The sequence below is a fragment of the Salmo salar genome, chromosome ssa01 (genome assembly GCF_905237065.1).
Source record: "Salmo salar chromosome ssa01, Ssal_v3.1, whole genome shotgun sequence".
NCBI classification, from domain to species: Eukaryota; Metazoa; Chordata; class Actinopteri; order Salmoniformes; family Salmonidae; genus Salmo; species Salmo salar.
The window spans coordinates 140,711,827-140,738,554 of NC_059442.1; the positions used below are offsets into that span (position 1 = coordinate 140,711,827).

The 26,728-nt window shown below is 46.5% G+C and overlaps 1 protein-coding gene across 2 annotated transcripts in view; it reads right to left on the reverse strand.

Moving 5' to 3' along the window:
• The window catches only part of LOC106565903 (pappalysin-1), a 125,708-nt gene that overhangs the window by 61,425 nt on the left and 37,555 nt on the right, over window positions 1-26,728 (reverse strand). For both annotated transcript variants that reach the window (XM_045691089.1, XM_045691078.1), the window contains exons 8-10: window positions 17,413-17,541; window positions 17,053-17,144; window positions 13,303-13,499 (exon numbers count right to left, since the gene is read on the reverse strand). In XM_045691089.1, the coding sequence (XP_045547045.1) occupies window positions 13,303-13,499; window positions 17,053-17,144; window positions 17,413-17,541 (418 nt within the window). The remainder of the gene's footprint in view (window positions 1-13,302; window positions 13,500-17,052; window positions 17,145-17,412; window positions 17,542-26,728) is intronic.

The following is a 26,728-nucleotide window of genomic DNA, read 5'->3' on the forward strand; positions in this document are numbered from 1 at the left end:
AAAGCAATGCCGGTAGGAGGGTTCATCAGCCTCCAAAGTTCTGTTACTCCCCAGCCTCCTCCTGTACAATGGCAAGAGTCAGACTAGTCCAAGTAAGATTGGTCATTCATTTGATTTGGTCATTAGGAGGTTGTAAATACAACCCCCAACCTCCCCCAAGGACTGACCCTGTGTGTTTGTGTGTTTGTGTGTAAAGCAGGAGCCCACAGAGGACCACATAGCAGGGGCCTTGCATCACGGAGCGAACCACAACAGAGCAGCCAAGCAAGGTCTCTAACATAAGCAACACACAGGGAAAAATAAACAAATAAAACAAATGCCGGACAATAAATCGCCGGAGACCGCAGCTTGAGAGAGTACGTCGGAAAAGGGAAAGGAGAAAGGAGAAAGAAGAAACAACACTTGAGTCTAAACTTAGAGCCTTTTTTGTTCACTTTGTTATGGCAGTAAAAAAGTCCTCTGCCGCGCCGGTCAACTGAATTGCTACAACATTATCGCACGAGATGTTGACAAAAGACAGTCCCAGAGACTATTTTAGGTCTCTGTGTTGCAAGAGAGAGGACAAGAGAAAGAGAGAGAAAGAGAGAGAGAGAGAGAGAGAGGACGAGAGAAAGAAAGAAAAGAAAAATAACCCTATAAAAGAGGTGAGAGTAGTGTTGTCAGCCCTCTGCGGTTTCCTCACCCTTGTAGCAGCCTAAAGACAAGGCCATGTGGCCGCAGACCCCTTCTACTGTCACATCAAGGGGGGCTTGCTAGACAAGTAAACGGAGGGAGGGAGGGAGGGAGGGAGGGAGGGAGGGAGGGAGGGAGGGAGGGAGGGAGGGAGGGAGGGAGGGAGGGAGGGAGGGAGGGAGGGCACCCGTTTCTCATCCTCAAACACCAAAAGTGCACCCCCCTCTCATCCCCTCCATTCCACCCCCTGCGTCCCTTCAGCCTCTGCGCAGCTCGAACTGGGTGTTTGGAAGTTAGAAGCAAAACACCTAAAGCCTATGGTTCCCTGAACAACACAGCAGCAACAGCAGGGAAGGAGCTCTAAGATCTGTACTGTTGTGTTTCCCCCCCTCTACCCCTCCATCGGTCCTTAATTCAGACCAGCTGTCTGCTTACGAGCAGACAACATTGAGCACCCGGTCTGCAGATACACGCTGTTGTTTTTAAATCACCACTTAAGGTAAAAGGAGGGAAGGAGGGCCGAGAGCAGACAGGCAGCCAGAAGAGCAATCTCATTGTGGGTGTGTGAGAGAGAGAGACACAATTAGACCCACCCGAATCAATCATGAGAAAACAAAAAGATAATTACTTGACACATTGGAAAGAATTAACAAAAAAACGAGCAAACTAGAATGCTATTTGGCCCTAAACAGAGAGTACACAGCGGCAGAATACCTGACCACTGTGACTGACCTAAACTTAAGGAAGGCTTTGACTACGTACAGACTCAGTGCTCATAGCCTTGCTATTGAGAAAGGCCGCCGTAGGCAGACCTGGCTCTCAAGAGAAGACAGGCTATGTGCACACTGCCCACAAAATGAGGTGGAAACTGAGCTGCACTTCCTAACCTCTAATGTATGACAATATTAGAAACACATATTTCCCTCAGATTACACAGATCCACAAAGAATTTGAAAACAAACCCAATTTTGATCAACTCCCATATCTACTGGGTGAAATACTACAGTGTGCCATCACAACAGCAAGATGTGTGACCTGTTGCCACAAGAAAAAGGTGAAGAGCAAACACCATTGTATATACAATCCATATTTATGTTTATTTATATTCCCTTTTGTACTTTCACTATTTGCTCATTGTTACAACACTGTATATATACATAATATGACATTTGAAATGTCTTTATTCTTTTGGAACTTCTGTGAGTGTAATGTTTACTGTTCATTTTTATTGTTTATTTCACTTTTGTTTATTATCTACTTCCCTTGCTTTGGCAATGTTAACATATGTTTCCCATGCCAATAAAGCCCTTGAATTGAATTGAATTGAGAGAGCGAGCGAGCGAGAGAGACAGGGTGGGGGAGGGGGGATAGGGCCATTGAGGCCATTCTCCTGTGTGTCTCCTCCATGGAGGGGTTCACCCAGTCTGGCTGAAGCAGAGAGCCCTACTTCCCCTTTGGCCCTATAGTCATCATATCAGCCTAGACCAGTCAGATCCCAAGACACATGTTGGCTGCCCTAACCCACACGCTTTAGCAAGCTACGTGAGAAGGCTCCATTTGAAGACTCTTGCAGCCAGGGCAATCATTCAGGGTGGTAGAGAGAGGGAAAGTGAGAGAGAAAGAAAGAGAGAGAGACAGAGATAGAGAGAGAGACACAGAGAGAGAGACCAGAGAGAGACAGAGATAGAGACAGAGAGAGAGACAGAGATAGAGAAACAGAGACAGAGAGACAGAGAGCATGGAGCAGGGTTCCGCTCAAATGCAGCAAATAGAACAGACTGCCTATTAGCACCGTTTCTCACAATGATCCCCCCCACCAAATGGAAGACGTAGAGAGAAGGAGGAGGGAGAGGGTAAAAAACCACAGAGCCAGAGACATAATGATGGTCTTAATTGCTTAATTTGCCTCTACCATGGCGTTTCCCGCTGCGGTTCAGATCGGATGCCAGTGGTAGAAGTTAGATCACCTCTGCAGAGGGAAGCCTTAGCCACAGCCAGGCTGGGAGAAGAGAGAGGCCCAGACCATAACACCCAACCTCTACAACCAGACACACACAGCCAGGCTGGGAGAAGAGAGAGGCCCAGACCATAACACCCAACCTCTACAACCAGACACACACAGCCAGGCTGTGAGAAGAGAGAGGCCCAGACCATACCACCAACCTCTACAACCAGACACACACAGCCAGGCTGGGAGAAGAGAGAGGCCCAGACCATAACACCCAAGCTCTACAACCAGACACACACAGCCAGGCTGTGAGAAGAGAGAGGCCCAGACCATACCACCAACCTCTACAACCAGACACACACAGCCAGGCTGGGAGAAGAGAGAGGCCCCAGACCATAACACCCAACCTCTACAACCAGACACACACAGCCAGGCTGGGAGAAGAGAGAGGCCCCAGACCATAACACCCAACCTCTACAACCAGACACACACAGCCAGGCTGGGAGAAGAGAGAGGCCCCAGACCATAACACCCAACCTCTACAACCAGACACACACAGCCAGGCTGGGAGAAGAGAGAGGCCCCAGACCATAACACCCAACCTCTACAACCAGACACACACAGCCAGGCTGGGAGAAGAGAGAGGCCCCAGACCATAACACCCAACCTCTACAACCAGACACACACAGCCAGGCTGGGAGAAGAGAAAGGCCCCAGACCGTAACACCAAACCCAAGCCAACCTCAGCCTTAGACGGAGACACACACAGTCAAGATGGAAGAGAGAGGGCCCTAACCCCAACCCCAGGTCTTTAGCTATAAACACACAGTCAGGCTAGCTGGAAGAGAGAAAGAGGGAGAGGCCCCAAGCGTAACCCCAAACCCAACAGTAACCTCAGCCACCCAAGAGCAGCCCACTCACAACATGTTAACTGGCTGCAGGATGATCTCACAGTTCCTCTCTCTCTAACCTCATGGCCATCCTGCAGAGGAGAGTACATGCAGCATCTCTGGGACTCAGTTTATGAGTTGAAAATAGCCCATGCTTGTATACACTTCTCTGCAAATATTTTCATTCATAAGTATGAATGACATCTAATCAAGCCATAAACATCTATGTTGCTTCTCAACAGAAGGGTCCATATTCTGCTCCTGTGTACTGCGTAGCTTATGAAAGGCCTATTCAGTGCGAGGGGTGACCCTGTTTGGCCTCTCAGGATTGGTCATGAAAAGTGCAGCTTTGGAACACGGCGTTTGTTGGAGCTTGTCCGCCCTAGCTGACTACCGCTGGTTTCCTCTACGTCCGGCTGCCCCTCCCTAAGTACACTGGATTCAACACACATTACGGCACATTTGGGGAGCGGATGTTTCTTATTTGGCCACTGCTCCCAAATGTGTTTATTTATTTCATCGAAACACATCCAGTAAACAGCTGCTTGGCCTCTTTTTCTTTTCTTTTTTCTTCATCCCCGCTTTGTTTTGTGAAAGTTAGCATAAATAAGAGCTCCATCAGGGTGGAAGAAGCGAGCATCTGTGAGACATTTGCGGGTCGAGTCCTGTGCGAGGTTCAAACCGCCATTATTTAGCGGAATGCTGGTAAGCGCCTGACGTGTGAGGTAATGTCCTGTCACCGAGGAGAAACGGCTCCCCGGCCCCACCCTTACCGCCAGGCACACCGTCCCATTGGCTACTGAGCTAATAACGGGTCTTATACGGCCTACTGAGAGGAGGCCGTGCTCTAGCCGCAGCCCAGCGAGTGAGCTGAGGGCAAAGTAATAGTGTGGTCTACCTACTCCCCTGATCTCATCTGTCAAGACCTAAGCAGTGGCTGGTGCTACGACCACAGGACCAGGGTGGGTGGGTGCACCAGTGCCAGGCCAACCAGCCGATCGCAGATGGATTCAGAATGGCGATGGATTCCTTGGGCATGGCCTTCTCTGTCAGGCTGCCATTGGCACATAAATGTCCCTCACTCAACACGTCCAACACTCGGCCCTGCGGCCAAAACCTACGTGTTAACAGCTCGAAATGTAAATGAGGGCTGCTGATACCTCCAGAACCCGACCTGATGGGGATTCCAGATGGTCCCCTTAATGATAATTGAAACAGGAGAACGTCGGAACGCCATTCGGGGCTTTTTTAATGTTACCACATGCTTATGTCACTGGCCGCAAGCCTGACGAGGAGTGTGGTTTGGAGTGGGTTTATAGTGTGAGGGAAACATGCCCTTCCTTGTAGTTCCTCACCGAGAGCACAGAGCTGTTAGCTACTGGATGGGCTTTGGTGTGTGTGTTGCTGCCTGCGCACACTGCACTTCTGGGACTCGGCACAAAACCACGGTGATTGTTTCCTTGTTTTTACTAGCCAGACACTTTTTGCCCATCCTCCTCCTCCTCTTCTCTCATGTTCTTCTCTCTTCCTCTTCTAGTAAACGGTGAGTTACCTGAGGGACCACACTGTCTTAGTTGCCTGCGAGAAGGAATCTCTATCCATAGCTCCGTGCACATACATGGTCTAACATGCTAAATGCCTGGGCTCAGAATCATATGCTGGTGATTATTTGTGGCGTGGGTGGACTGCTACTAATGTTATCCTGTAGTCTGCCTGGGATCCATGATAAAACACTGGGGTTCTCTAGGGCTCTGGACCAGGGTTGCGTCAGAGATTGCTGGGCAGCATCCATCCCCTGAGAAATCACCTGGCTCACCATTAAATGGTTTACTGTAATATGCGTTGCTGGTTGCTAGTGCTAAGCCCAATTCACCAATTAACCCAGCTAAAATAAATATCCCATGGTGTTACTGTGTGAACATTATGTAGTGCTGCACAAAGACAGGAGTGGTACAATGAATCCTCTGGGGACCACGACTATAATCCTACATGAAGCATGGCCGACTTACTGTAGCTGCTGCTGGACAGACTGTGCGGACGGTATGTGACGTGTGTGGTGTGTGTGTGAACGTGCGTGCATGCATGTGTTCCATGGGAAAGCAAAAACACATGTTCATGTACGTAAACTTCCCAAAGCAGACCCTCAAACACTGGTCTTCTATATGCATCTATACATGGCTAACCCTAACGTCGTACCACTTCCTCAATGGAAAGATGAAGCTAGCACTACAGATGAATTGGCCAAGAAACACATTTCAAATGTTCAAGGAGGCAGATTTGTATCATCATTAACACTTATCAACCCTCAAATTGTCTTAATGCTTAAGTTAATTATATCTCTTGTGTCTGTATTGTATTTTAATTAAATAAAAAAGCAGAGTTGTGATGACTTTGAATCTGTTTAAAATAATTAAATAAGGGCTGTCCTTGGGGTGTGAAACTGGGGTTTGGCCAATTTATGCATTAGTGTCCATTATTTGTTCTGAAATGTTAATTCTAAGCCATGGCATTTTCCATAAAATGCACATCTGAAGCGTTGCTCCTCCCTGTGTTACTGGGTGTAGACATTATTCGCTAGGATCAAATTGACAGCAGACATAATCCATTAACAAACTGTCTGAGGTCTTTAGTGAAGGGAATAGAGCTGGTGACGAAAGCAAAGCACACAGTACAAAGAAACACTGTCTGCCTTCTTCCTCTCCTCTCTGTCCGCCTCGCTCTCTCCCTTTCCTACTCTCTCTTTCTCTCTGTCTGTCTCTCTCTCTCTCTCTCTTTCCTACTCTCTCTTTCGCTCTGTCTGTCTCTCTCTCTCCCTTTCCTACTCTCTCTTTCTCTCTGTTTCTTTCCTACTCTCTCTTTTTCTCTGTCCGTCTCTCTCTCTTTCCTACTCTCTTTTTCTCTGTCTGTCCGTCTCTCTCTCCCTTTCCAACTCTCTCTTTCCTGTCTGTCTGTCTTTCTGTCTGTCTGTCTGTCTGTCTGTCTGTCTGTCTGTCTGTCTGTCTGTCTGTCTGTCTGTCTGTCTGTCTGTCTGTCTGTCTGTCTGTCTGTCTGTCTGTCTGTCTGTCTGTCTGTCTGTCTGTCTGTCTGTCTGTCTGTCTGTCTGTCTGTCTGTCTGTCCCTTTCCTACTCTTTCTTTCTCTCTGTCCGTCTCTCTCTCCCTTTCCTACTCTTTCTTTCTCTCTGTCCGTCTCTCTCTTTCCTACTCTCTCTTTCTGTCTGTCTGTCTCTCTCTCTCACTTTCCTACTCTCTATATCTCTGTCTGTCTGTCTCTCTCTCTATTTCCTACTCTCTCTTTTTCTCTGTCCATCTCTCTCTCTCCCTTTCCTACTCTGTCTTTCGCTCTGTCCATCTCTCTCTCTCTTTCCTACTCTCTTTCTCTCTGTCCATCTCTCTCTCCCTTTCCTACTCTCTCTTTCTCTCTGTCTGTCCGTCTCTCTCCCTTTCCTACTCTCTCTTTTGCTCTGTCCATCTCTCTCTCTCTGTCTGTCTCTCTCTCTCCCTTTCCTACTCTCTCTCTCTCTGTATCTTTCCTACTCTCTCTTTCTCTCTGTCCGTCTCGCTCTCTCTCTCTCTTTCCTACTCTCTATTTCTCTCTGTCCGTCTCTCTCTTTCCTACTCTCTCTTTCTCTATGTCTGTCTCTCTCCCTCTCTTTCCTACTCTATTTCTCTCTATCTGTCTCTGTCTCACATCCTATTTCTGTGCCTTATTTTTTTCCTGTTCTCTCTCACACTCTCTCTATTTCCTTCTGTCTTCTTCTGTCTGTCCCTCCATCCCGTTTGCACATTCTCAGAGTGCAAGACATCTCAATGGAGCGCCACCTCCACATTCATTCTGGATGGAGTAAGTTACCCTCCTGCACAACCGGCACACTGTGCAACCGACATGATAAAACTGACGGCGAGAAGAAAAAAACTAGGAAAGAAAATCAAACGGAGCGCGGGCCCTGCCCTCCAACAGCGCGCGGGCCCTGCCCTCCGACAGCGCGCGGGCCCTGCCCTCCGACAGTGCGCTGGGCTATAAAAGTCAACAGGCAGACCCGGTAGCCGCTGATAGATGCGTGTCTCTCTTAATCGCTGATTTCTTCTTGAAAGAAGAAAGACTGCAGGCTACTCAGCTCTCTGCTGTTACACACAGTGGCAGTGTGTATATATTGTTTCCTAAGTACAAGGCTTTGCATGCTGCGTTATATCATTTCTCAGCCCGGTTTTGGCCCTGACGGCCAGACTGACAGGCCAGACTGACAGGGGAAATTATGTGTTTCTTATGTACTTATGTATGGCCTGGTGCTGGAAGGTTGTTGCTCACCCAAACGGAGGGAAGGAGGAAGCTGGCAGAGTTTAGCTCAGTGGTGCAGATGTGTGGATGAGAATGATCCACCAACGACTTGCTTGGCAAAAGTTTGCCCTGAACTTCCTATAAGAAGTTAATTTACTGTATCTAACCAGGTGCAGACATATGCTTGCCTGTGTGCGTCTGGCCTGCCTGTAGATAGACCCTCCGTAACCCCAGTCCACATCAGATTCCATGAATAACCAGGTCCAACTCATCCCAAGTGCCTTCGTCCTCCATACGTCTGTTGTTCCTTTCATGCATCCTGACTGATTCCTATCACTAGCTCTCTCCCTCTGGTCCCCGCACACCCTGCCTCCCCGTGCTTTGAAATGTTGAAACCCCACCTGGCCCGACACCGCCCCGACCACGGTGAGGGACACAACAAGCGTGGTAGAAATCAACAAGAGGGTTTGGAGCCAGGAGCCTTCCACCATCACCCACACTACCTGACATCAAACATAGTTACCCACGATCCACTGGGGCTGCTGGCTGGTGGGCGGCCCTTGCCCTTGTTTACCACTGAAGATCCAGATCAGAAGCGCCCATGGTTCCATGCTCCAAACTCGTTTCCATGACCTCACAGCTCTGAGCCATGACATGTGAAATTCAGCCTCAAAGCGTAGATAGTACATACAATGTATACGGTACAGTGGGAAACTGTAGGTTTCTGGTAAACCTGTTATGTCCAAGTGAAATCTGCACTAAACAGTAAACATTGAAAAGTCATGAAAGAAAACAATAAAGTCTATGTATCAGCAACATCGCTGGAAAAGTAGCTGTTACACCTGTGTGTAACTATCTAGTTACAGCACATAACATTGCCAAAAACACCTATATGAACAACATTGCTTCGGTACAGTGCAGTAGCAACCTTCAGCGGGAAGCAGAACTGGACAGTGCCCCAATCAGCCTTGCATGGAGGGAAAACTTTAACGAGCAAACTCAAGTCTGTGGAAGTCGCTTCTGGTACCAATAAACCCTAGGTGCTCTGGTTACAGTAGACAGGAAATCAGAACGTGTCATCTCCTGTGCCCACCTTTGGGGGAGAGAGAACGGAAGGCAGGGGATATTGTGTGTGGGGCGTGCAGTCCATACAAAGAGGTAGCTGGGTACTGTAATTTTGTGAGACAGCTTTATTGTCATCTTGACCGGGGGAGATATTATCTCTGAGCGCACAGGCCAGGATCAAATAGAGTGAGTGCGTGCCACGTCTGGATGAAGGATCTCCGAAAAGGTGCGGCAGGAGGGCACGGGGAGTCTGAGGGAAGTCTGACAGGGTGAGGAGGCATGTGCTGAAAAGTAAGCATTACTGTAACGATCAATAGTAAAGGCATGTCAGATGAACTCAACTAAACCCAGCGTTTCCATCCAAGTGTTTTAAAACACTGAAACCACGAGGTCCTTAACTCAGGGTGAACACATGCTGTTACTGTAGCTGCTGCTGTTCCTGGATAGCTTCAGATGTTGTTGTATGGTGTATGCGTGTGTATGCGTACAGTGTGTGTGTGTGTGTATGTGATGGTGTGTGTGTAGCCTACAGTAGGTGGCCTTGCAGTTTGGCAGTGATACCATCTCAAGCTGACCCAGGGCACTGTGTTCTTCACAGTAGAAATCATTTATGGAGCACGTGTGCTGCTCTGCTGGGTCTTCAGGGAAAATAGCTTCTTATGCAACTACATTGGTGGGAACACACTTTGTCTCCTCTCTCACACACATCGAGCTGTGAGCTCGTGTAGATAGTATGAACATTGACGTCACAAAAGGAGCTCAACACTTGTATTGAGAGGCCACCTTTCTCTGTATTGAAAACACTGTGTAGACTAAATTACATTCTTTGTGCAAAAACAGTTCTGAAAACATTAATATATGCCATTTAGCAGACACTTTTATCCATAAGCAACTTAGTCATGCGTGCATACATTTTACATATGGGTGGTCCCAGGAATTGAACCCACTACCCTGGTCTTACAAGGACCATGCTCTACCAACTGAGCTGCAAAGGACCACACTGAAGTGCTTCTAGTCCCAATACTTTCAGTGGGATATATGCCACTCTTTTTGAAGTCTGTAAGATGATTCCTGTCTATTTGAAATGTTGTTTTGGCTTTACAGTAAGATCTCTGTCAATCGGGCAGAAATTGTCACATACAGTATAATATTATACTAATAATACAAAAATGTCCGTTACATACCAGTCCATTTTCCCTGTACTATGTCCAATCATATAACACATTAAAGTACCACAACAGCGGCACTTGTTTTTTGAGTTACTCACGATGCTGCACACGATTTAAGTCACTAACCAGGTTTCCCTCAAAATGTCAACAAAACAAAATATGCTAGAGTGGGCTCTTATTGTGTCGGTAAACTTAATTATGTGAGAAATATCAGTGGAAACACATATAATAGCCATCATATCGAAGTAATATGATATGTTGCGTGGTTCTCCTCATTGTGACTCAGGAAAGCATACAGTTTCTTAGGCTATAGATGAAATAAATGATGATGAACTTAACAAGGTGATGAAAGTGCAAGGTGATGAGCTTTTGAGCTTTTGGCACATTTGCTATGTATATAACGCAAACATTTGTGTGACAAAACCATCAGTGAGTTGAAAATGCGATGGAAACCCATTAAACTCGTATTTTTTATTCAGTACATGGGAATTTAACTGCAAAAGTAATTTTCATGTGCACTATGTCATCATGCACAGACTTTTATCCGCAACAAATCCATTTTATGTAAATACATCTCTGGAGGGAAAATGTATGTATTTTGTTTATGCAGATTTTAGAATATTTGCATGAAAATCTGCCGCTAATTGGGTGGACACCTAGCTAGTGAGTATTTGTTTTATTCAAAGTATGATATATTTGGGCTTGAAGTGGGAAATCCGAAGTGGGACATTCATGGAAATCGTGTCAGTGCCGTGCGTTTTGTTATGATATACTGTGAAAATAATTTCCAGACTAAATTTCGCTTCAGGGCTGGATTTTATGACATTGTTTATTAATCAGAAACAGCTGCAAACTTCTTCCTCTTTGCGACTGAGCTGAGCCAAACAGCCGTGCGTCCACTTGGCCGCCTGAGCCATGGAGCAAATTCAAACGTATGTTTTTGCGCCTCCATTTTTTTACCAGAAAATTATCATAATCCATTGCATAATTTGTCAATTTGCTATAATTTTTTTGCTAGTCTGTATTAAAAAATATATATGATCATTTTAGAAATTGTAAAATTGCGTGATATGATTTCATTTTGGAACCCCTCTCCCCCCGTCGCCCCAAGATGAATGGTTTTTACCATTCACTACTGTTTCACTACACACTCCACTGCTTTGATTGGTGCAGCTAGAAACCACAAGTGTCTGTCCTATAATGAAAAGGAAGCTGCAAAAGAAATTCAAGGAACTTGTTTATCTATTTTGTTGTGCTGTTGTCACATTTGTATTGGTGTTTTGTGTCTGATGTGCTCAGGGTGATGTTACATGTCATTTGCGTTGTGCATCTTGAGCAAAGTCATTGTAGACTATCATTTCACTTCCCCTATGAGAACTATGAGCACGGGCTGATTTGGCTTTTCTGTACTGCAGCCAAAGCCTGCCAGCAGCCTACCTACCAAAGGTTGCACCGTCCGTGTCCAATACAATGAAGAAAAACGCATGTCAACCTTTCAACAGTTATCCATATTACCGGAGATTCATCTTATTACTATTTCTTTAGCTGATTCACAGTCACAATGAATCAGCTAAATGCCACAACTATATTAGTGAAGTCAAAGATATTAGTTTCCATCTGTTGGAAAAGTTTTCCCTTAAATGCTTATGACAAACCCAGCTCCAGCCATAGCCAGCCATATCCCTAGCAAGCTGGCAAATCTTTTGAATATGGTGTAGTAAAAATAAACAATACAGCAACAACAGGTAACATTAGCTAGCTAGATAAGGTTAGCATGCTAGCTAGCTACACTGATAGCTGTCAGTGCCCTATTTGAAGGGAGAAATCACCACGACGTTCCTTCCCACCCCCAATTCATTAATATGTATAAGTAACCTGCGTCATTCTTCCGAGGTGGAACCTGATCAAGCTTTTCCACTCTAGAACATGAGTTACGTTGCCCTTTGGTGGGGTCCTTTAATAAGCCTGCCTCCAATTAAATAACACTTTGTTAATCATTAAATCCAATCTAATAACATTGTGGTAACGGCCTGTAGAGCAGAGAGAGGTTCAATAAGACAGAACCTAATGCAGTTGTTCTCTGTGTAGTGTGTTTTTGGCACTCAGTGATTCCCTGTGTCCCAAGACAGCAACAGATCAATGGCCCCAGAGTCTCTGAGTGGAATCAATGATATCTTCTCCTGTCCTCCATAAGCATTACATTAATGAAAGCTATAAACTTCACCTCAGACAACAGACAGCTCTCTCTTTACAACACCCCGGGGCCAAAAATGAATCAGATAACGTTTTCAAGAGCTTTTCGGGCTCAGTTTCCTCCCCCCAAAAAGAAAAGCTGGAGACTTCTGAGATGAGAAAGCGCAATAAACCTCCCAAACAAAATGCTGACATCATGGGGTCCTGTCAAGGTGAAGTGTAGACATCCGTTGTCTTCGTGACCTTACAAGCCCCTGAACATAGACTCAGCTCACAGTAACAGATACAGACATTCATAAGTAGCTAAATAATTGTACCAAAAATATTCAACGAGGTAATGTGAGCTGGCATGTACACATTAAATTGGCTACCATTATCTGTCTGTCATAACCACTTATGGAAAACCATGTCATTGTTAAAACCACTTGGTTCTGAAAAATGGAGGGACTACCTGGACTAGTCCAATAACAAACACCAATTTTGTTGCAAAGTGTTTACAATGTTTTCTGTTGAGTGCCCTATTGAACACTACCTATAATGTGGTGTGGCGTAGATTAAGGATGTACATTACGGAAGTACCTGGGCCTCCCAAGTGGAGCAGTAGTTTAAAGCACTGCATTGCAGTGCTAGCTGTGCCACTAGAGATCTTGGGTTCAAGTCCAGACTCTGTTGCAGCTGGCTGCAACCGGGAGACCCATGGGGCGGTGTTGTCCAGGTTAGGGGAGCGTTTGGTTGGCAGGGATGTTCTTGTCCCTTCTCACACTAGTGACTCCTTTGGCAGGCCGGGTGCAGTGCACGCTGACATGGTCGCAGGGTGCAGTGCACGCTGACATGGTCGCCGGGTGCAGTGCACGCTGACATGGTCGCCAGGTGCAGTGTTTCCTCCAACACATTGGTGCGGCTGGCTTCCGGGTTAAGCGGGCATTGTGTCAAGAAGCAGTGTGACTTGGCTGGGTTGTGTTTCGGAGGACGCACGGCTCTCAACCTTCGCCTCTCCCAAGTCCGTACGGGATGGGACAATACTGTAACTACCAATTGGATACCACAAAAAAGGGGTAAAGATTTTTTTTATAACATTAAGGAAGTACCTTAGTGACAGCAGGGTAGCCGGCGGCCACCTCGCCAGGGCAGTAGAGACTCTCCTGGTGGGACACGTGCACGGCTGTGGCCCACTGGTCCAAGAAGCCACTGGGGGTATACAGGCCACAGTCCCTCACGCTGGTCTCCCGCTCAAAGTCCTCACACACTCCGTCACCATCGTAGAAGTAACACATACTGGGCTCCTCTGGAGGGAGGGAGAGAAGAGAGAAGTGTGAAGAGATTCAATCTTAATGTTCGCTCTTAAACCGTTTGGATTGTGTGGAGGTAAATGTGTTTATGTGAATGAACTTGAAAACTGTTTCAAAACTGTTAGTGTTGATGTCAATGAACTTGTTGAACTGGGCCCAGATTACGCAATATATATATCATATCTTATCCATTGCACTTTAGCTATCAACTGCATTTGCTAATAGTTGATCTTGTCTTCATTTATTGTCTTGTCTTGTGTTGGATGTTTAGGCCACACTCACTACTGTACCACACCTCAATGATTATTCCTGCTTTATTCATGAGGTCCCAAAACTATTTGGTAGAGAGCATTCAACATGGGGACAGAGGAAGCTAGGCATGCTATCTGTTTAGGATAAAAAGCTTTTATTTGTTTAAATAAGCACTTTTAGCATGGTCGGTATTTTATACTCTGTTTTAAAATAAATATCTATAGATTTTTCAGAACTTTCGATCTATTTGTGGTTTTAAAAGTCTTTTGATAGGCCAGCTGTGACACAAGGAAGAACCCCACTTTACAAAGTTGAGAAACAGGTACATTTATCACACTTTTAATGTTTGACTGTGTAGTCCTCTGTTCCTTAGTTAGTAGAGCATGGTGCTTACACTGCCAGGGTTGTGGGTTCGATTCCCCGGGCCACCCATATGTAAATGTATGCATGCATAAAAGCGTCTGCTAAATGGAATATATATATATATATTTGTTAGAGTGTGTGCTTTGTGGACTGGTAAGTGGACGAGTCCATTATCGAAGGGATCTTTTTCCTCAAGCACACAAGGCATCTTGGGTAACACGGAGACAGATCTCTCAGATACTGACCAACAGTGAGTGGCAAACACATCCCACAAGATACAACTCCATTGCTGCACAACTTAAAAATCAGTTTCTCTCTAAGAGTACAATGTATCAACAGTGGGAGTATTTTAAAATCCATCTCTCTCCCCTCCTCCTCTTCTCACCTCCTCCCCCTCCCCTCTCACAGAGTGTAAACATGGCTGCCCTCTCTGCCCTCTCAGCAGTTCCAGCTTTCCCTCGCTTGTCTCCCATCATTGTTTTCGTTTCAGTTGACAGAAATGGGATGTCTGCATAAATAAAGTAACACTCAAGGGGTGCCCTCTCCTGCAGGGGAAGGCTGGGAAAGAGTAGGGCCTCCAGGAGCGTAACACTATCTGATGAACTTGACAGATTAGGATCGTTTCTGTTTTATTTTAGAGAGAGAGACCAGGCAGGAGGATACACCAGTATGGCTTTTCCAGACATCCCACCCGGAGTTGGGGCTGGAGCTGGGGCTGGAGCTGGAGCTGGGGCTGGAGTTGGAGCTGGGGCTGGAGCTGGAGCTGGAGCTGGGGCTGGAGCTGGGGATGGGGCTGGAGCTGGGGATGGGGCTGGAGTTGGGGCTGGAGTTGGGGCTGGAGCTGGGGCTGGAGCTGGGGCTGGAGTTGGGGCTGGAGTTGGAGCTGGAGCTGGGTCTGGAGCTGGAGCTGGAACTGGGTCTGGAACTGGGTCTGGAGCTGGGGATGGAGTTGGGGCTGGAGCTGGGGCTGGAGCTGGAGTTGGGGTTGGAGCTGGAGCTGGGGCTGGAGTTGGAGCTGGAGCTGGGGCTGGGGCTGGAGTTGGGGCTGGAGCTGGAGCTGGGGCTGGAGTTGGGGCTGGAGTTGGGGCTGGGGCTGGAGCTGGGGCTGGAGCTGGGGCTGGAGTTGGGGCTGGAGTTGGAGCTGGGGAAGGGGCTGGAGTTGGGGCTGGAGTTGGGGCTGGAGCTGGGGCTGGAGCTGGAGTTGGGGCTGGAGCTGGGGCTGGAGCTGGGGCTGGAGTTGGAGCTGTGGCTGGGGCTGGAGTTGGGGCTGGAGTTGGGGCTGGAGCTGGGCTAGAGAAGGCTGGGATGTGCGTGTGCTCTCACAGTGTCGGGGTTCCAGTTAAGGGGAAGGCGGCATTCCGTGCCAAGTTGGCTGGGCCTCCTCGAAATTCCAGCCCTCCCCACCTCTGCTCCGCTTAGTGCTGTACTCTGCTCTGACGATGTTGAAACGAGGGGCTGCAGAGGGGGCATATAGAATTCACTCCTGCCACTCCAAACGGATGGAGAGTGAAAGGGAATGAGAGGTAGAGAGAGAAAAGGTGTGAGAGGAAGAGAGAGAAAGAAACTGAGAGAGTGAAAAACAGAGAGAGTTAGAGAAAGAGAGACAGAGAGACTGAGAGAAGAGGTGATTGAGTTCAGGAGGGAAACGATGATAAAATTGATGAACCAGAAGAGAGAGGAGAAGAAAGAAAGGGTTACAGAGGAAAACAAGGACGTAGAAAGAGGCTGAATAACGTTGGGAATAGATAGATAAAGAGGGGGAGGCCAGAGAGAACGAGAGCTGTTCTGTGAAGCAGTACCATGACTCTATTCAACAAGGGAACCCAGTCAACTTCCCTCAGCCTATACACATTTAATTTATTCCCTTATGGCAACAGTATGTGTACAGTATCTGTCCCTTCTCCCTAGCCTGAGAGCACGTCAGGCTGCACCATGCTCTGTGTTAGCCGCTCGTTCAACAGGCAAACCGACAGACAGAAGGTCCCTTCATTATAGTGTCCGATTTCCACACAAAAACTAGGAATATGTCAGGCAGTCACACACATATCCCAGAGCGCTGCGGTCAACGGAAAACAACGCTGCCGTGCACATACAAACACATCACTCGACGAGGCGAGATCAGCTATGACACAATGGGACTTTTTATTGTGTGAAAAAACAGGATAGGAAGAGAAAAATAATCACTCGAAGGAGGACAGGAAATCATCCATCTATTGACCAAACAGTGACTGACGAGGACGCCAGAGAATCCAATCCACTGAATGAAGTTGTTTATTCTCTCTTCAAACGACAATCCTTTCCAGACTCTCAGCGAGACATCAACATGACCATGATACACAATGGCATCTGCTCTTATGAGAAACGCATCAAGCCCTTGGACAAGTCCCAGACACAGATGTGAAACTAGCAAATGCCTCGCCGCTGTCACTCACAGAGCCAGCGTGTGACTAGCATGTTACTCACATCTCCCCACAACTCATACGCCTCTCAACCACACACACTGGAGAGTCCTCCTACCGATAAGAGGCACAGGAACTGCCGTAACAGCTGGCCAATCAAAATAACCTTGCTAAGTTCAAGGGACCAATGAAATCGTCAAATTGGAATGGAAAGCAAAATGTGTCTGTGTAGTTCCGCCCTCAGAGATCTCAATGGGGATGGAAATTGTATTCTTCTGTGTCTTACCAATTAATCACCTTTTGAAGCATGCATACTGTGTCAGTTGTGGACAATAATTAATTTTAAGTCATAGAACCAGCCACTGTGTTAAATAACAGTTATTCATATTCGATTGGTTGTGTGTCCGTGACATTTAGAAAATATGTCACCATAAGTGACATACCGTATAACTAATATGTTAACTCTAGGGACAAATAACTACAATGGTTAAAATGTCTCTATTTTGACATGTTGATGGTGCTGAGGAGGACGTACCGACACAGTTGAAGAAGGGCTCCTTCTTACACTGGCTGGAGCACCCGTCTCCATTCATGGAGTTCATATCATCACACTCCTCTCCCTGGGACCTGTGAGAGAGAGAGAGAGAGAGAGAGAGAGAGAGACACAGACAGACAGACAGACAGACAGACAGACAGACAGACAGACAGACAGACAGACAGACAGACAGACAGACAGACAGACAGACAGACAGACAGACAGACAGACAGACAGACAGACAGACAGACAGACAGACAGACAGACAGACAGACAGACAGACAGGAGACTGTTACTGGGAGAACACTCACACGCAAGCACGCAGACATGCAAACACACACACACACACACACACGTTACCTCTGGATGCGCCCGTCTCCGCAGTATGGTGCCCCAAGCTGGTGGGTGAGGGGTGGGGAGGGTTCACTCTCACTGCGGGTTGAGATGGTTTGGACCTGGTAGGTGTACACACTGCTTGGTACCACGTCCCTAAAGACACACACAGATGAAAACTTTAGCTGTCCTGCCCCAGATAAAATGGAAACACATGCACACGCACGCGCAGCCGCACGCACACACACACACACACACACACACACACACACACACACACACACACACACACACACACACACACACACACATACAGGGGAGCAACCTTTAGCTGGCATCACATCTCTTCAAAACACACACAGAGAATAAGCCTTTAGCTGGCACCACATCTCTACAAACATACACAGAGAATAAGCCTTTAGCTGGCACCACATCTCTACAAACGTACACAGAGAATAAGCCTTTAGCTGGCACCACATCTCTACAAACGTACACAGAGAATAAGCCTTTAGCTGGCACCACATCTCTACAAACGTACACAGAGAATAAGCCTTTAGCTGGCACCACATCTCTACAAACGTACACAGAGAATAAGCCTTTAGCTGGCACCACATCTCTACAAACATACACAGAGAATAAGCCTTTAGCTGGCACCACATCTCTACAAACATACACAGAGAATAAGCCTTTAGCTGGCACCACATCTCTACAAACATTCACAGAGAATAAGCCTTTAGCTGGCACCACATCTCTACAAACATACACAGAGAATAGACCTTCAGCCCACTGACCTAGAGTAGTGATAGAGTGGCCAAGACTAGTGGCCCTAGAAAAAGGTCCCGTGTGGCTCAGTTGGTAGAGCATGGTGTTTGCAACGCCAGGGTTGTGGGTTCAATTCCCACGGGGGACCAGTACGGAAATAAATAAAAAATAAAATAATTGTATGAAATGTATGCATTCACTACTGTAAGTCGTTCTGGATAAGAGCGTCTGCTAAATGACAAAAATTTAAATGTAAAAACCAAGAGCAATTAAGGACGAATCCTAACTTAAGATCTGTGTGTGGAACTTGATTTTCCACACAAATGTCCCATTGACAAAATTAGTGTTTTACGCATCAGTTTGAGTTCAGTCCTATAAGAACAAATTCCAGTAACCTACAAAGAGAGGTCCATAAAGGCTCTGTACGATCAAGGCTCAGATCAATGCACTGAGACTGCACTCGTGAAGGTGGTAAATTACCTTTTAATGGCGTCAGACCAAGGCTCTGCATCTGTCCTCGTGCTCCTAGACCTTAGTGCTGCTTTTGATACCATCGATCACAACATTCTTTTGGAGAGATTGGAAACCCAAATTGGTCTACACGGACAAGTTCTGGCCTGGTTTAGATCTTATCTGTCGGAAAGATATCAGTTTGTCTCTGTGGATGGTTTTTCTTCTGACAAATCAACTGTAAATTTCGATGTTCCTCAAGGTTCCGTTTTAGGTCCACTATTGTTTTCACTATATATTTTATCTCTTGGTGATATCATTCGGAAACATAATGTTAACTTTTACTGTTATGCGGACAATAAACAGCTGTACATTTCAATGAAACATGGTGAAGCCCCAAAATTGCCCTCCGTGGAAGCCTGTATTTCAGACATAAGGACGTGGATGGCGGCAAGTGGATGGCGGCAAACAGAGATGCTAGTTTTAGGTCCCAAGAAACAAAGAGATCTTCTGTTGGATCTGAAAATTAATCTTGATGGTTCTACAGTCATCTCAAATAAAACTGTGAAGGACCTCGGCATTACTCTGGACCCTGATCTCTCTTTTGATGAACATATCAAGAATGTTTCAAGGACAGCTTTTTTCCATCTTCATAACATTGCAAAAATCAGAACATTTCTGTCCAATAATGATGCAGATAAATTCATCCATGCTTTTGTCACTTGTAGATTAGACTACCATAATGCTCTACTTTCCGGCTACACAGATAAAGCACCAAATAAACTCCAGTTAGTGCTAAACACGGCTGCTAGAATGTTGAATAGAACCAAAAAAATGTGAATATATAACTCCAGTGCTAGCCTCTCTACACTGGCTTCCTGTTAAGGCAAAGGCTGATTTCAAGGTTTTACTGCTAACCTACAAAGCATTACATGGGCTTGCTCCTACCTATCTTTCCGATTTGGTTCTGCCGTACATACCTACACGTATGCTACGGTCACAAGACGCAGGCCTCCTTACTGTCCTTAGAATTTCTAAGCAAACAGCTGGAGGCAGGGCTTTCTCCTATAGTGCTCCATTTTTATGGAATGGTCTGCCTATCCATGTGACAGACGCAAACTCGGTCTCGACCTCTTCAGTAGGTCCTATGATTGAGTGTAGTCTGGCCCAGGGGTGTGAAGGTGAACAGAAAGGCACTGGAGCAATGAACCACCCTTGCTGTCTCTGCCTGGCCGATTCCCCTCTCTCCACTGGGATTCTCTGCCTCTAACCCTATTACGGGGGCTGAGTCACTGGCTTACTGGTGCTCGTCCATGCGTCACTTGAGTGGGTTGAGTCACTGATGTGATCTTCCTGTCCGGGTTGGCGCCCCCCTCGGGTTTGTGCCGTGGGGGAGATCTTCGTGGGCTATACTCGACCTTGTCTCAGGGTAGTAGGTTGGTGGTTGAAGATATCCCTCTAGTGGTTTGGGGGCTGTGCTTTGGCAAAGTGGGTGGGGTTATATCCTGCCTGGGGTAGGTGTACACTCTCTGGGGGTATCGTCGGACAGGGCCACAGTGTCTCCCAACCGCTCCTGTCTCAGCCTCCAGTATTTATGCTGCGATAGTTTATGTGTCGGGGGGCTAGGGTCAGTCTGTTATATCTGGAATATTCTCCTGTCTCATCCGGTGTCCTGTGTGTATTTAAGTATGCTCCCTCTAATTCTCTCTCTCTTTCTCTCTCTGTTCTCTCGGAGGACCTGAGCCCTAGGACCATGCATCAGGACTACCTGGCCTGATGACTCCTTGCTGTCCCCAGTCCACCTGGTCATGCTGCTGCTCCAGTTTCAACTGTTCTGCCTGCGGCTATGGAACCCTGACCTGTCCACTGGATGTGCTACCTTGTCCCGGACCTGCTGTTTTGGACTCTCTCTCTACTGCACCCGCTGTCTCTAACTCTGAATGATTGGCTATGAAAAGCCAACTGACATTTACTCCTGAGGTGCTGTCCTGTTGCACCCTCTACAACCACTGTGATTATTATTATCTGACCCTGCTGGTCATCTATGAATGTTTGAACATCTTGGCCATGTTCTGTTATAATCTCCACCCGGCACAGCCAGAAGAGGACTGGCCACCCCTCAGAGCCTGGTTCCTCTCTAGGTTTCTTCCAAGGTTCTGGCCTTTCTAGGGAGTTTTTCCTAGCCACCGTGCTTCCACATCTGCATTGCTTGCTGTTGGGGTTTTAGGCTGGGTTTCTGTACAGCACTTTGTGACATCGGCTGATGTAAAAAGCACTTTATAAATCAATTTGATTGATTGATTAATGAGCAGGGTGAGGGTGGGTATGACTGTTACAGTAGGTTTCAATTGCAGTATATTGAGGAAAATGGCACAGTATTCACACACTCTTTCTCCACACCTCTGTCCCTACTGGCTGTATGGGTTCCTGCCTCTCCCCCTCCTACTATGTTGTGCTGTAAGTGATATATCTATGGAGCCGCTCCACACAGACAGACAAAGTGAGTTCACATTCGAATAAAAAGTCAAGGCGTGCTGGTCACTGTGACCGCAGCATGTGTGTGGGTCTGTTTGTGTGTGGGTCTGTTTGTGTGTGTGTGTGTTGTGTGCGCGCATGCGTGTGTGTGTGTGTGTTGTGTGCGCGCATGCGTGTGTGTGTGTGTGTGTGTGTGTGTGTGTGTGTGTGTGTGTGTGTGTGTGTGTGTGTGTGTGTGTGTGTGTGTGTAGAGTGTGTATGTATGCCTTTTGTGCATCTGTGTGTGTTTAGGTATAGAGGTGAGGGAACAGCCACGGGGCCACAGTATACTCAGCTGTACACCTCTCCTTCCGCCCCACTCCGAGGACACTTGGACACAAACAAACATCTGGCGAGGGGCTTCAGCACTGCTTTCAGTGGGTGTAATACAATATGGCCCGCGCAGGCCAAAAACAAGATGGGAGTTAAAAAAACATCCAGCTGCATAGCTCTGCATCAGTGTGCTCTCTGCGGTCCGAGCCAGCAGGATATCTCAACACTGTAGCTTATGATACAATAAATAGGGTGTCTACCCACTCTGCCCAGTGGTGATGGCATTTCACTTCCTTATGTTATAAAATACATTTTACCAAGACAAATATGATTCTTCATGTTCTGAATTGTTCAGTGGGGTCTTTCTCTAACGTATCATTAACATTGTATCCAAAAAGTCGGAATTCGTAACATAATGTACTCGATAATAGCACCGAACTCTGTTGACAAAGCGGTGCAGCTTTCTCGCTGAAACTTTTGAGAATTTTACATTTTGTGGTCGTCGTCTTCCAAGTTGTTTCCAAGGGTTGCAAATAGCAAAATTTGCATGACACGAGCCGAATTAAATGTAAAAGGTTTTGAAAATAAAAAGCTTGCTGTATGCTCTGTGCTCCATTGACAATTCAGAGAAAAGCTTGTTTATGTGAGAATTCTTCAAAAAAATAACAGGAACTTTGCATTAATATGAATAGGGTATACTAAAACATGAAAATACTACATATCATGTCTCAAAATCGATATCCATCTTACCTCTATATAGTTTTATGTCTTCCGGATTTGAGAAGAAAGACCGAGTTCAACGATAAGCCTTAATTCTCACACAGCTTCCAGCCTAGCTGACGCCTTGCTATTTTCCAGATTTTTGACAACTTTATTTCTCTGGCCTCCGTTGATTTAGTCACCCTAATCCTGGCCATCCTAAAAGGGTAGACACTCCAATTTGTTTTGAACGGATTATGATAAAAGACATGATGTTTGAACCATTGGTTTTCTTAGATGATTATCTACACAACTAACATATAATTTTACCCATTGGTCAAAATATGAGTTTTTGATTGGACAACCTACAATGAATATGCCAAGGGAATCAGGAGATACTGGATGCATGTGGTTGGCCTTGGTTTTGATTGTGCTTGATTTAATGGTCAGTTATCATCATGAGAGTTGCTGGTTCATGTTTGGAGATGATTTTCCAGGAGACAGAATAACAGGGAAGATGTTATAGAATGCCAGTTAATAGAACCACATAGACCATCAAGTCCAATTCATTTCTGAATTTCTTTGGTATTACTCACACCTCTGAGCTCACACACACACACACACACACACACACACACACACACACACACACACACACACACACACACACACACACACACACACACACACACACACACACACACACACACACACACACACAGTATTACACTTGTCCGAATTGTCCTTGTTTTACTATCCTTGTGAGGACTTCTGGTATCCACAAGGATAGTTAAACAAAAACACTCACAATTCCCTCATTATTAGCATTTACGTCTATCCCCCTCTGGGAAACATAAGCCCTTGCCTGTTGATTACGGGCAACTCCCCGACAACAAAACAATACACACACACACACACACACACACACACACACACACACACACACACACACACATACACACACACACACACACACACACACACTGTAGCGGCCCTGTGTTCCAGAGCCGCTGCAATGGCTGTGGCATCCATCGCACTCACAGATGGGTTCACACGAGGCCAGAGCCTTCCCCTTCCTCGCCCCTTCCCTTCCCCTTCTCTTCCAGCCGCCATCGGCAGACTTAGGAGGTGTCGGCACTAATGGCCAGGGAAGCAGTCACGTTTATTAAGTGGCAAAACAAATCATTCAAATGAGCCCTGAACATGAATGGCCCAGGCTGCCTTTTTATGCATGGATTTAGCTGTGTTCTGACCGGGACACTGCTGGGAATGGGGTTGCTCACATCCAATAAAACACACACTTGGAGGGAAGCAGACACATGCACACGGACACGCACACAGATGGAGGCTCATTGCAGGCACAGGCGCAGACAGATGCACACAAACACACAGTCACATAGACAGAGGCGCAATGCAGACAAAGACACACACTCAGACGCAGATATACACACATGCACTCTTGCATGCACATATGTACAGCACAGAGCACACTGACCGAACACACAGCCCGTGCCTTCGAAATGTGTCAAAAGATTTACTGCAGGAAAGCCTTTTTTACCATGGTGGTTTTCAGTATGAAATGTGTTCCATGCCTTCTCTTCCCAAAGACCCGGTCACTCTCCTACTCCCCCACAGCAGGAGAGAGAACATGGGGTTCCAATTGGCTGTCCTGCCCCAGATAGAATGGAAACACACCCACACACACACACACACACACACACGCACACACACACAAAGGCAGGTATGGCCTACAAATGTTCTCCGGTGCTGTGTAGGAGTGAGGAGGAGATTGAGGGTCTGGGTTTTGACTGGATTATTATCAACAATCAAAGGGGATGTTTGACCTGACCTACCGCTCTGTTTTACTCAGTGTTCCGCAGTCTTGGCCCGCTTCGAGACAACTCCGGGGTCATTCTCAAATATCCTTTAGTCTTAATTGAATTATTCAAGCCTCTGGAAAAGGAAAGCTGTGGGAGACATGAGCCTGGAGGACACATGAGCGAGCAGAGGGAGCGACAGGATGAGTGACGCCGCCAACAAGCACCATGGCCCTCTCTCTCCCCTTCCTCCGAATCTGTCATAAAGAGAACACCGGGGGTGATAGGCCAAACCAGGCCCGGGACGGGACAAGAACACCAGGGGTGATAGGCTAAGCCAGGCCCGGGACGGGACAAGAACACCGGGGGTGATAGGCTAAGCCAGGCCCGGGATGGGACAAGAACACTGGGGGTGATAGGCTAAGCCAGGCCCGGGACGGGACAAGGGCAAGAAACATACACACACTGTGATTTCTCGCTCGGGCCTGACGGATGGACGTGACCCATGCGGGAGAAGGCAAGCGGCTGGAACGGCGGGAAGGATGGCTGGGAATCAAAAGATGAGAGCAAAAGAGAGGGAGAGAGAGAGAATGACAGAGCAAGACAGAGAGACAGAGAGGCAGACGACTTATTCTCGATGCTCGGAGAGCCACGTCACAAAACTCTGGTGATTTTTACTATGCGTCTCATATCAGAGCAACAGGTCACATGAGGCTTCCTTCATGTCCTCTGCCAAGATCAACCACCACTCTCGGCCTCCCATCTCCAAATGCTCCTCGGTCTTGGAGGGAAAAGAAAGAGGAGGAGGAAGAGGAGGAGGAAGAGGACGGAGAGAAAAAAACGTTCAAGATAATGGAAAAAAGGAGGTAAAAGGAAAATAAAACATACTTTTCAAATAGTGTCAAGAGAGGCTGAACAGACACTGGGGCCACCAGGGGCCAGCAGGGACAATAACTTGCATGTGAAATATACTCCGGGGGGGCCTACATAAGAAGAGCACCTTTGTCATGACACAGAGGGGAAACTCTGACATCACTCAAGGCTATCTGTAGCACTGATATCTAGATGGGAAGTGGTTCAGGCATTTGTGTGTATGTGTGTACACACATTCAGGTGATAGATATGTGGTTTATGGCCCTGGGAGCCCCTTTACTTTGGGCTGATACTCGGTCACACAGAGACTATTCTGGACCACTGATCCATCCAGACAGACTTGGGGCTTCAAAATAGCTTTTGTGAGCTCACTAAACCACCTTATGACATTGCGGGACCAAGACTTCAACAGATTGGGGCCTTTATATTTTGTTTAGAGGTAATCAGAACAATGTATATCTTTGTTTCTAAAAAGTATTGTGATGAATTCTATACCATCGTTGCAAATAGAGATGAACACAAATGGTTGTTGTGACACTACACATCTGATTCATTTCAGCCTGTAGTCATCCACTGAGCTCCAGCGTAGGTAAACATTCTATGTGTATTCTTGGGACAATATAAGCCTAGTTCCTATTCTCCATGCCACTCCAAAGACTTTAGCTCTACGGCCAACAAGTTGTCGCGTGATAAGATTTCGTCATGGCGGTTTCCATTGCAGTTCATCCAGACATTCTTCCCTAAGGCCCTTGTGAGAATAGAGACCGTATCTCACCACAGACTTAGAGTCTGGCACAATGCACAGTAATATGCCTTTCAAAGGTGTTTTTGATATCACCACCTGATTGCATGCGGAAGTGTGTTTGTGTGTGTGTGTGCGTGTTTGTGCCGTAAAGATATTAGATGAGAGGCCAGAAAAATCTGAGATGTTGAAGAAATGCTTAGTTTAAACCTTAATACAATAAATAAAGCAATATACCTTTTGTCATGGTGACAGCTGCCATACATGTGAGGTTTCCTGTCTGTTAAATCTTCAACAAATTCAAGTGCTACACAGTAGGACCTCTCAGACTTACATCTTTATGTTGTTTTCTTTGGTACAATGAGCCTAACTCAATGTCCTGTAACTCTACAATGTAAAATGACGATGTTCATATTAGCACAGCCTCAGACAGAGTAACAAGGGGTTGGTGGCAGTGCCTCATCTATCTCTTCTCTTGAATCATAAGATCCAATATATTTTCCGCTATATTATAAGGAATGAGACATTACCTCAATACAGCACAATAACAAGCTACACAGTAGACACCCCGTCAACCAACAGTTTGTCTCACATTGATGACACGTATGAGAAGTTCCATCACTCCTATGGTTCAGATGTTGACACGTCACTTAGCGAGGAGCTCCACTGGCCTAGCCTAGCGTCAGTGACTCACTGCTGAGTGGTGCACTCATTCTGCCAAATCAGACAGTGGAGAGTAAACCTAACATATGGACAGTGCCAAAGTAGGAATATCAGCAAAGACAGTATAAGTAATGATAATAATAACAATGGAAACCATTGATGTCAAACAAAAAGTGCTAAGTCATTTTACCTTAAATCCCCTATAGATGTTCCTTAAAGTATTTGACATACGGTATATATTTGACCCAAGTCTGAGGCTGCAGATACCTGTGGAGCTCCATTGTGGGAACCCTACAGGGAACCTCTATCATAACAACCATTAGAATCTTACCAGCATGGACCTTAAACTTCAATTTAGCACTTTACAGTAAAATGGGTTTCTCTGCTTCCCAAAGAGAAACTTAACCCTTTCCTGAACATTCCACCTTAACTGTCCCTCCAAATCTACTTTTTGGACCTGGCCCAATTTTATCCTTGGGAAATCCGGGTGAGACGTCCAGACATCCCGGGACCCGCTGCTGCCTCCTCCACTTCCTCTGTCTGCCACTCA